This window comes from Martes martes (genome assembly GCF_963455335.1).
Source record: "Martes martes genome assembly, chromosome: 5".
NCBI classification, from domain to species: Eukaryota; Metazoa; Chordata; class Mammalia; order Carnivora; family Mustelidae; genus Martes; species Martes martes.
The window spans coordinates 163,293,568-163,303,894 of record NC_137892.1 but is presented as its reverse complement, the minus strand read 5'-3'; the positions used below and the strand labels follow the sequence as shown (position 1 = coordinate 163,303,894).

The 10,327-nt window shown below is 60.3% G+C and overlaps 1 protein-coding gene across 1 annotated transcript; it reads left to right on the top strand.

Moving 5' to 3' along the window:
• Positions 1-4,122: 4,122 nt before the first annotated feature.
• IRX1 (iroquois homeobox 1) lies at positions 4,123-9,556 on the top strand (the record flags this gene model as incomplete). The annotated part of the gene is made up of 4 exons (XM_080803737.1): positions 4,123-4,398; positions 7,324-8,365; positions 8,755-8,827; positions 9,140-9,556. 4 exons carry the CDS (start codon positions 4,123-4,125, stop codon positions 9,195-9,197), a joined length of 1,449 nt encoding a protein of 482 aa, XP_080659863.1. The 3' UTR covers positions 9,198-9,556.
• Between the last annotated feature and the right edge of the window lie 771 nt (positions 9,557-10,327).

Below are 10,327 nucleotides of genomic sequence, written 5' to 3'. Positions count from 1 at the left end.
CGCCGTCTGCACAGGAAGGAATGGCCATTTTGAAAAGCAGAGGAGGCGGCCTTGGGGCTGCCACTGCATCCCTGACACTGGTCTCTGACACCCGCTGGGTCCTTGGCGCCAAAGGCAGGTCCCCATGATGGCTTCCGGGAGAGGGGCAGTTTCTCACCAGCTGCATCCTCTTCTTCTGGGACCCAGGGAGGCGGAGCCTCAAAATCAGTGGAGAATTCTTTTTGAGAAATAAAATTGTAAATGGGGATGCTCTTTGGTTTGTTTACTTTTATTCTTTTGTAAATATACAGGGGTGGGTAGGGAGCTTGGTGGAGGCTAACCCTCACTGCGGGCAGGGGAGAAAAAAAGGGACACGACTTTTTTCGGAGCCGGGGTAACAACTGCCTCCTATTTAGAAAACAACCCCCCATCCCACCAAAGGACAACCGGCAAGTAAACCTTTCATCAGGGCTTGAAACCTGCCTAAAAGTCAAGTTGGTCTAAAATCATAGTTTTGCCAACTCTCCCTCCTCCAGCACACACCAAGTTCTCAGGGCTTTTCTCTCCTCCCCACCAGAGTCCCCTTCCTCCCTCCAAAACCACTCCTGCACTGTACTGGGGTGCCCTACCCATCCACGGGTGCACCCAGAGGCCCAGGTCCCAGCGGGGGATGCGGAGGGTCCAGGCTTTCCAATCACAAGGTCTTGACCAACTGCCACTGCCCAGCTCTGCCTGGTTGTGCCAATGACCTGCTCCAACTCCCGGGGTCCCTGCATGGGCTGCCTTGCACTCCCTCCCCAACCTGAGCCCCGATGCAGGCCACTTGGAGCTCAGATTCGGCTGGCCTCACAGCGACCCCTAGGTCTGGCTTTGTACTGCTGATTCCACTGTCCTGCCTCTGGCTCAGTGGTTGGCCAGTCACAAGGAAAGGGGAGGGGCTCCTCCAGCCCCACCCCAGTCCTGGCCTCCAGACCAGTGGCGGGCCTGCCCGAACCACCCTTGTCAGGGGGGGATAGTGGCTGAGGGTCTGTGAAGGTGGTTTCTCCCTGTTTGTGCATCCAGAGTGGTGGGGCTGTGGGCGGGTAGAACCCTGCAGATCGTCCCCAGCCAGTGCCACTGAGCCCCAAAAGGATCTGTACGGGCCTCCCTATTCTCCCCTGCCTCTCTGCCTTTAGAGGGATGGCCAGGACCCGGGAAAGGCTGAGCAAGTGAGCTGGGCCATCTTCTTTGGGGAAAGTTGTGGAATCCCCTTAAGCAGATGTTCAAGTCCAGGCTCAGGCACAGCTGAGGGGCCTTCCCTCCTCAGCCCCACTATTTGATGCTGACAAGGATTAGAGGGATGGTGGGAGGATACTTTCCATGGGGGTGCTGAGCCTGGAAGTTTGGGATCCTTCTCTTTTCCTCCTAATCTCCAATGGGATGGTTTGGAGGCAATCCCCACCCCCCACCACCCCGCCTCCTTTTTTTTTTTTTTTGGTCAGATTGTTTCCTAGTTTTCTTCATGCAATTTTTGGGTAAAGCTCAAGGAGAATGAAAGGAGGAGATGAGCCAGGGGTATACTCGGGCTCTGCTGGGATCCAGCTCTGGCCTTGGGCAGAGAATGAGCACAGTCAGCACTAAGGCACCTTTCTAGGGCTTCACAGAGGAAGTCTACAGGCCTTTTTAGACTCAATTCTCCCACTACTGGGGAATCCCCAGACATGGTTTCCAGGAGGGCCCTTCCCACTCACCTCCCTGATGACTTCTAGACCCTCCCATCTTTTCATAATGCAGATGGAGGCAAGACAGGCAGGGCCCAGCATGTGACTGTGGGGGCTGTTCCGACAAAATCTGCTGCCCACATCTGGTTCTGCCAACTCCAGCCCCCTCAAGCGGGCTGCTGTGGGCGGCAGGGGGAGAGTGGGGAGGAGGACCCATCTGTGTGGCTGAATCCCTACAAGGACAAGGGTCTCTGGCCTTACATTCCACCTGCCCTGCATGTCACAGAAGAGGGTTTATCGAACCCATATTTCCCTGTCACCCTGAAATGTCACACTGAGGTTTGCTGAACTGACCTGTGCTGGGGCTGGCCCGTGGCTCTGTTTGAGATGTAGGAAAGAGGGGTTTGGCAGGCAGGGAGGTGGTAGGCTGGGGAGCAGGAGGAAGCTTTGCTTTATTGACTTCCGGGACTGGGAGTGGCTCATACTGAGCTCTAGCACCCCAGAATCTGCTTCAAAGCAGGAAAGGTCCCCAAGATGTTGCAGGAGGTTTCTAGCCTGAGCAAGGGCTGGTTAGTAGAGGTTGGGTGGGGGGCGGTAGGGGAAGGAGTGACGGGGCAGCACGAACAGGAAGAAAACCTGACTGAGCAGAGAAATAAAAGCCTGATTACAGATCTGTTCATTAGTAATTACCATTATGGGCGTTATTGTTGCTAATTATAGACAGCGGTTCTCTGTCTGTCCTCAGGCCCCAAAATGGGGAAATGAGAGCCTTCCTGATGGTGCAAGAGTCACTGGGCCTCGAGGATCCAGAGGACTGGAGGGGGAATTGGGGATGGGGTCCAGGTCAAGGTCCAGCAACACAGCCTGCTGAGGACCCGGCCCAGAGGCCAGCCTCAACTCCGCACACCGGCACTGGCCCACAGCAAGGCTGACACCTCAGCCTGTGGGTGAGATTCCTGGAGGGTCCAGTGTGCCAGCCCCTCACAGCAGGAAGTACGCAGGGCGGGGTGGGGGGGGGGCTGGCCGCTCATTCGGAGATACGGGGTGGGGGTAGGGAAGTGGCCCCAGGAACCGGGGCCGGTACCCGGTCCGCGGGGATCTGGCCGGCGAGTGAAAGGCAGAAGCGGACTGCCAGACAGAAGTCCGGTGCACAGGGAGGTGAGGAGGACCATGCACCAGTCGTCCGAGCCCTAGCGCGGACTGGGACCTCCCCCGGAGCTCGGGGTTCAGGGCAGTGTCCGCTCGCTCTCCCCGCCGGCTGAGGATGGAGAAGAGGGACACCGTGTCCCTCGGCGGGTCGCCGCGTCGCCTCCGGCGGGCGCTCTCCAGGCAAGTTTCCTCCCTGCCCCTGCACACCCAGCGTACAGACGAGGGGCCCCGAGCCACGCTTCGTTTCTGCCCTCGCCAGGGTGGGGGCGGAGCGTTTCCCTCGCGCGGCCGTGGTGATTTTCCAGCAAAGAAAAGGTCCCCACCCTCACCTCCAAGAATCTGTCACTGTGGACTGCATCTGCTTTGCCATCGAAGTGGCTTCTCAGCGGCCCTTTCTCGAAGTTTTCCCAATTAGAGAGGCGCAGAGCTGGGCGCCTTCCCGCTTCTCCAAGCGCAGCGAGGCCGTCGCGGCCAGGGGACCCGTGAATACCTCGTAGGGGCTGCGGGGCCGCCACGCCCGCGTCCGGGGGTCACGCCACGCCGGCTTCCGCGGCGCACCGAGGGCGCGAGGGGCCACTTCTGCCAGGGATGTCTGGGGGAGGCCAAGGCAGGAGCGGCCTCGGAGGAGAGGCCCTTCCCGGCGGGCTGTCACCGCCCCAGCGCCGGCACCGCGGCCCCAACGGCGGAAGAGCGGGCGCCAAGACGCTTTCCTGAACGAGCAGACACTCCTCGGCTTCGAGGCAGCAAAGCCCGGGCCCGACAGCCGCGCGCCGGCGGGGCCCGCAGTCAGACGGCCGCGGGAGCCGGGCGGCGGGGAGTCCGTGGCCGCGAGGCCCGCACCCGCCTCCCCGCCGGCTCGCGCGCCCACGGCGGGCGGAGGTGGCCCGGCCGGCGCGGAGCACCACGTGCGAGCCGGGAGGGGCGGGAGCGGCCGGCGAGGGCGGGCGGGAGGCAGGGAGGGGGCGGGAGGGGAGCGGGGGCGGGGCCAGCGCTCGGGGGGATGCCAATCAAAGCATCAACTTCAAATTGTGTCTGAAAGCCCCGCCGCCGAGCGGAGGGCGGCCGCCGCAGTCGGCGCGGGATCGCGGAGCCGGGCGCAGCCGGGAGCCGGGCGCCAGCGAGCACCGGGCCGAGCAGCAGCCAGCGGCCCCCGCCTCCGGGCCGGCCCGAGCGCGCCCGGCCGGCCGCCCGCTCCGCCCCCCCCAGCCCTCGCCGCCGCTCTCGCCGCCGCGACCCCCGCCCCCGCCCCCGCCCTTTACTACTCGCCCGGCGCCGCCGCCGCCGATCCGCGGACATGTCCTTCCCGCAGCTGGGCTACCCGCAGTACCTGAGCGCCGCGGGGCCCGGCGCCTACGGAGGCGAGCGCCCGGGGGTGCTGGCCGCGGCCGCCGCCGCCGCCGCCGCCGCCTCGTCGGGCCGCCCGGGGGCGGCGGAGCTGGGCGCGGGCGCGGGCGCGGCCGCCGTCACCTCGGTGCTGGGCATGTACGCGGCGGCCGGCCCGTACGCGGGCGCGCCCAACTACAGCGCCTTCCTGCCCTACGCCGCCGACCTCAGCCTCTTCTCGCAGATGGTGAGTGCGCGGGGCCTGCCGCCGGCCCTCGCCTCGGCCGCCTCCCCCGGCGGCCCCGGAGCCCCGGAGCCCCGGGCGCGGGTGGCCGGGCGGCGCGCGGGCGCGGGAGCGGGCGGAGCCGGCCCGGCGGGGGAGCGCGCGAGGCCCGGCCCGCGGGTCCGGGGCGGCGGGGGAGGCGGCGGGATCGCCGGGCGGCGGGCGGGCGACGGCCCCTGCGGCTGGGCCAGCGGAGGCGGGAGGCCTGGGCCGCGAGCGGGGTCTCGGCGGGAGTCGGGGAGGCCGAAGGAGCAGGCCCGGGGCGCGCGGCTCGAGTCGGAGGTTGGGGCCAAAGTCGCTCGCGCCCTCGGCTCGGCGGGGGCGGCGGGGCGGGCGGGCGGGGTTCCGGCATCTCGGCCGGTTCCGCGGGACGCCCAGGACTGGCCGGCGGACCCCGCTCGCGCGACCTCTCCGGCCTTGGGGCCGGGCGGGGGAGACCCCGCTTCCTCCCGTTTTGGTGGACCTCCTCCAGTTGTGTCCGACTTTGCAGAGGGAACCCTGGAAAGCCTGGAAGAGCTGATCAAAATAAACCTAACAATGGGGAGACCAGACGGGCGGGAAGGGGTCTCTTAGTGGAGTGGGTGCAAATTTGAGATGCGGGGGGGACTGGAAATAATTTTGGCGTGCGAAGCGGTGTTTGCTTTGACTTTCGTAAGTTGCCAAAGTTTTCATTTCTTTTGCACCGAATGAAAAGCACTTTTCTTTCCGCGTTACATAATGGAGGATTAAAGAAAACAGTCCCTGGGCTTAAAATAAATGCTGTCCTCTTAGTCTCCCGTCCCAGTGGGTGTCAGATGGGGGAGGGAGCTGCAAATTTAATTCTCCGCGGGGCATTCGCCATTCTGTCGGCCCAAAGGATCCATTTTCCTGGGTCTGACTGCAAGGTCGCGCTTAAACTTCGGGATACTGCGGAATTGCGCGCGGGGCGCTGGGGGCCAGGGAGGCAGCCCCCTCTTGCACTGGGGAGGGCGGGGTATCGCAATTTGCAGGCACCCCCCCCACCTCTCCCCACTCCCCGCAGAAGAGGCAGGAAATAAATACCCGCCAATTGTAAGCGAGAAAAGCGGCTGGTGTGTTTTTCTGTAACTTTTTCTTGTAGTTTTGGAAAGAAAAGGCTATTTCTCTGAAAGCGGCCCCAGCTGCCTTTGAGATCGCTTGCTATCGAAAAAGATCAGCTCCCATTTTGTTCTGGCGGCTGGGGATGCCAGGGAAGCGATGAGAGATTTACAAGGTATCCTTTCAAAAAGAATCCCGGGTAGAGAAGAGGCGGAAATGTCGTCTTTACAGTGACAACCAAAATAATTAGAAAAGTGCAAAGTACATTTTGCAAAGATTGGGCAAAAACGAAATCTGGCCAGGGCAACCTTTTCTCAGTGGTATCTACCACTAAACTAATTAGTCAAAGAAATATTCTGCTCTTTACAACTTTCTCAGTCTGGAAATGCCCTCTGCTAACGTAAAAACTGGACCGTGTTTATTTGGAGAATTATAAATTTTAACAGAGATTTTGAATACAGATGTGTGCTATTTGGGAACACCCCCCTAACCGAGTGTTTGTGTGAGAGAAAGGGAGCTGTGTGGTGGGACTCTGCACCCATTGTATGCGGCGGGGAAGGGAGATACTAGATCTTTCTTTCTTTCTTTCTTCTTCTTCTTCTTCTTTTTTTTTTTTTAAACTAAGGGGAAACAACATAGAAATTGCCCCCCAAAGGTGTATCTGCTAGTGCTCTCCCTCTGATTCCCTGAAAGTAAGCCTAAATGCAAACTCTTGATTTTAGGCCTGGGTTTCCAAGCCGTTAAGATTGGGGATTTGGAAGTCAAAAGATAAAACTGTGAGTGAATGTCTGCCTGGGCAATTTATGGTAATAATGAGGCCTAATGAGGTTGTTAGAAAGATAAAATGTTATTTACCAAAAAACCTGATGGGATAATTTGACTTGCTGTGTTTTACTACGGATGATAAAAAGAATATTGATCACAAATAAATCATGGCTTCTAAATGCCTGAGAACAGTTTGAGCTTCCTCTGGCCACATCACAAACTTCCGAGATAAAGTAAGTGAGAACAGGCCTAGGAGAGCGGTTCCCTTTCTCACAGCCGGGACTCCTGGGCCCTCGTGTTAATATTTTACCGGTTAAGCCCTCCTTTTGTATTTAAAAAAAAAAATGGTGTTTTTGTTATTGTTGTTGATGATGGCCAGGATTAAAATTTTAAATTACCTGTCACCACGGTCGACCTTTAAGTGTGGGGCACCATTAAATGCAGATTAATTTGGGAGCTAAAAAGAGTGCGCTTTCATTTTAAATTGCTGGTGGATTTGGACCCAAAGAAAACCCGAGATGGTTTATTTTGCTTGACCCCCTCAGGGTCGAAGGGAGGGGCTTTAGGCTTTAGGTTCTGTACGTTTGGAGAAACTGTTTTATCAGCGCAGTTAAAAGGTTTTCCCTTCTAGTTAGTGTGAGATAAACTTGGACATTAGGGCTGTTGAAGTTGTGGTGAATGGTGGGGGGGAGGGGACTGAGGGACGCCTGGGGAAATTCCGCGGGGCCACCGCTCCCGCCGTGGTCTTCTGGAAATGCATGGATTCTGGAACTTCTCTTGAGTGATGAAATAAAATAAAATAAAGATACAAATAAAAGCAAAACCAAACCAAAACAAAACCCAACCTCTTCATGATGGGTGGAAGCTGTTTCTAGAGGCAGCGGATGGTTCCCACCCGTCACTTCCTCCCTGGGTGGTGCGCTGGGGACCTTCCTGTTCTCCAGCAGACAAGAGCCGCTCTCCCCCAGTTTCCCAGTTTTGGGGACTCATCGTGCTCTCTCTCTCTTTCTCCTTCCCCCACACCCCTGCTCTCTCTCTCTCCTCCCTCGGTGGGTTGTGTGGTTGCAGGGCTCACAGTATGAACTCAAAGACAACCCTGGGGTGCATCCTGCCACCTTCGCAGCCCACACGGCTCCAGCCTACTACCCCTATGGCCAGTTCCAGTACGGGGATCCCGGGCGGCCCAAGAACGCCACGCGCGAGAGCACCAGCACGCTGAAGGCCTGGCTCAACGAGCACCGCAAGAACCCCTACCCCACCAAGGGCGAGAAGATCATGCTGGCCATCATCACCAAGATGACCCTCACGCAGGTGTCCACCTGGTTCGCCAACGCGCGCCGCCGCCTCAAGAAGGAGAACAAGGTGACGTGGGGCGCGCGCAGCAAAGACCAGGAGGACGGAGCCCTCTTCGGAAGCGATACGGAGGGCGACCCCGAGAAGGCTGAGGACGATGAGGAGATAGACCTGGAGAGCATCGACATCGACAAAATCGACGAGCATGACGGTGACCAGAGCAATGAGGACGATGAGGACAAGGCCGAGGCCCCGCGCGCGCAGGCGGCACCGACGGCCCTTGCTCGAGACCAGGGCTCGCCGCTAGCAGCTGCCGACGCTCTCAAGTCCCAGGACTCGCCCCTGGGCCTGGTCAAAGAGGTCCCGGAGCCTGGCAGCACGCGCCTGCTGAGTCCCGGCGGCGGCGGGTCGGGTGGCCTGCAGGGCGCCCCGCACAGCAAGCCCAAGATCTGGTCCTTGGCCGAGACCGCCACGAGCCCCGACGGCGCGCCCAAGGCCTCGCCGCCGCCTCCCTCCGGCCATCCCGGCGCGCACGGGCCCCCCGCGGGCACGCCGCTGCAACACCCAGCCTTCCTGCCCAGCCACGGACTGTACACCTGCCACATCGGCAAGTTCTCCAACTGGACCAACGGCGCGTTCCTCGCGCAGGGCTCCCTGCTCAACATGCGCTCCTTCCTGGGCGTTGGCGCGCCCCACGCCTCGCCCCACGGCCCGCACCTGCCCGCGCCGCCGCCGCCGCCGCAGCCCCCAGTCCCCGTTGCTACGGGGGTGCTCCACGGTGACAAGGCCTCTGCTCGCAGCAGCCCCGCGCTCCCAGGTATGGCGCCCGGGGTGGGGGAGGGGTGTCCACCTCGCCCCGGGCCAGGAATCCGGAACCCAGGCGTAGCATGGTCGGGGCGGGGGGCGGGGTGCGCCGGCTCAGGAGGGGAGAGGCGGTGGCCGCCCAGCCCGGGGATGAGCAATAATCTCTGCCTGGATTAGAGCCGTGAGGCCGAGGCCCTGGGCCCTGTGGGGAGAGCTGAGTTCGACCTGCAGGCCTGCCTAGTGAGGGGTGAAGGGTTTTCTAAGACACTATCCTCGTCGTGAGAGGGAGGGAGTGGGTGGGGAAGAGGCTCGTGCACTTCGGCAGCAACCAACCCCTCCGCCCCCACCACTCACACGCCCGTCTCTTAACGCTCTGCTTCTCCCTCTCCCTCTCCCTCGCAGAGAGAGACCTCGTCCCCAGGCCGGACTCGCCGGCACAGCAGTTAAAATCTCCCTTCCAGCCCGTGCGCGACAAGTGAGTGTGGTTTGCTTGTACCCTCCGTGCGGTCCGGGCGGGCGCGGAGCGGGGATGCGGGGAGGAGAGTACGGGGGCTGGAGGGCTGAGCAGGGCCGGGCGGCAGGGTCCGACAGTCGTGGCGCAAGGGGTGCTGTCCGCCAGCGCTGGGCGCGGGGCCCTCTGGCTGCGCCGGGTTTCTCCGGACCCGGGAGCCGCGCGGGGCAGGCGGCCACGCCCCCAGGCGCTCGGCCGGCAGAACCGGGGACGCCGCGCTCCGGCGTCCACCCACTGACTTCTCGTGCTTCTTGTCTCGCTGTGTTTCCCCCGCAGCTCGCTGGCCCCGCAGGAGGGAACGCCGCGGATCCTAGCAGCCCTCCCGTCCGCCTGATTCACGGTCTTCTTTTACTTTCGCGGGGGGAGGGGGGAGGAGTTTGGGAGGGAGGGGATGAGGGAGGAATTAGGACAAATATTTCAGACTGGTGTAAAGACAAATATGGCCACGACGTCAACGACTCCCATCCATCGCTTTCTGCAGAAAGGGGCTCGTCCGGGCAGCCTGGCCTCTGCCCCCAGCTCTGGTGGCTGTCACCAGGCTCGGGTGGACTATCTGCTCGGTAAATGCCCCGCGTGCTTGTGTCTTTTTTCCCCCCCTTCTTTCTGTATATAGAGTGATTTCAAATTGTAAATAGCGCGTCAGCGAACTTGTCTAAATCATATATTTTTGTCTAATAAACTAAATGAAATGATGCCCACTGCTCCCGCTGCTGTGTGTGGCTGGGCGTATGCAGGGGTGTCCGGAACCCTGCAGTGCTGGTGGGGCCCAGACCCCTGGCTTTGGGAACAGAGACTCCTTGGGGAGTTTCTGCCAGGAGACTGCGGTGTTTCTCAGTCTTTCGGTGGTTGTTGAATTTGTTAGTATCACTAGGGCAGTTTCTTGTAGGCAGTTTCTTTCCAGCCCTTAGACATTTATCTAGGGGCACGCTTTTCTCCGGAGGTAAATGAGTTTGAGTTTCAGCAGTTTATACACCGATTTCTTGAAGTGGGCAACAATGAGGGAAAAATGAAAAGAATTTCCAATTATGTCCCCAAAGGAGAACTTTGGATTTGAAATCAATTTATAACGAGTTGTCCCAACAGTGCATCCTGGCGTCGGGTTGTTTTGTGGGTGCAGTGGGGACAACGTGGAGTATGAAAATTTGGCTCTGAGGGCATTTTTCAGTTACTTGGTGAAATCAAACGTGGAGAGAGATTGGAAGGCTCCTTTAAACGGACCTGATGGGCGGCTGAGACGCCGCGGGAGTTCTCTGGGCTTGTGAGCCAGGGAACTGCCCTAGCTTTGCTGGACTAGAAAGAGGAGTGGGGGCTCTGGTCTCCCGGGGGCCCCGTTTAAACTCATGAGCCCTGGACCGGGCACACCCAAAGGGCAGAGGAAAAATAACCCTGTGGTGGCAGGGTCTGGGAGGTGGCTGGGAAGAAGGTGTGACAATGCGGGGTGCGGAGCTGGCCTCGGATGTGCTT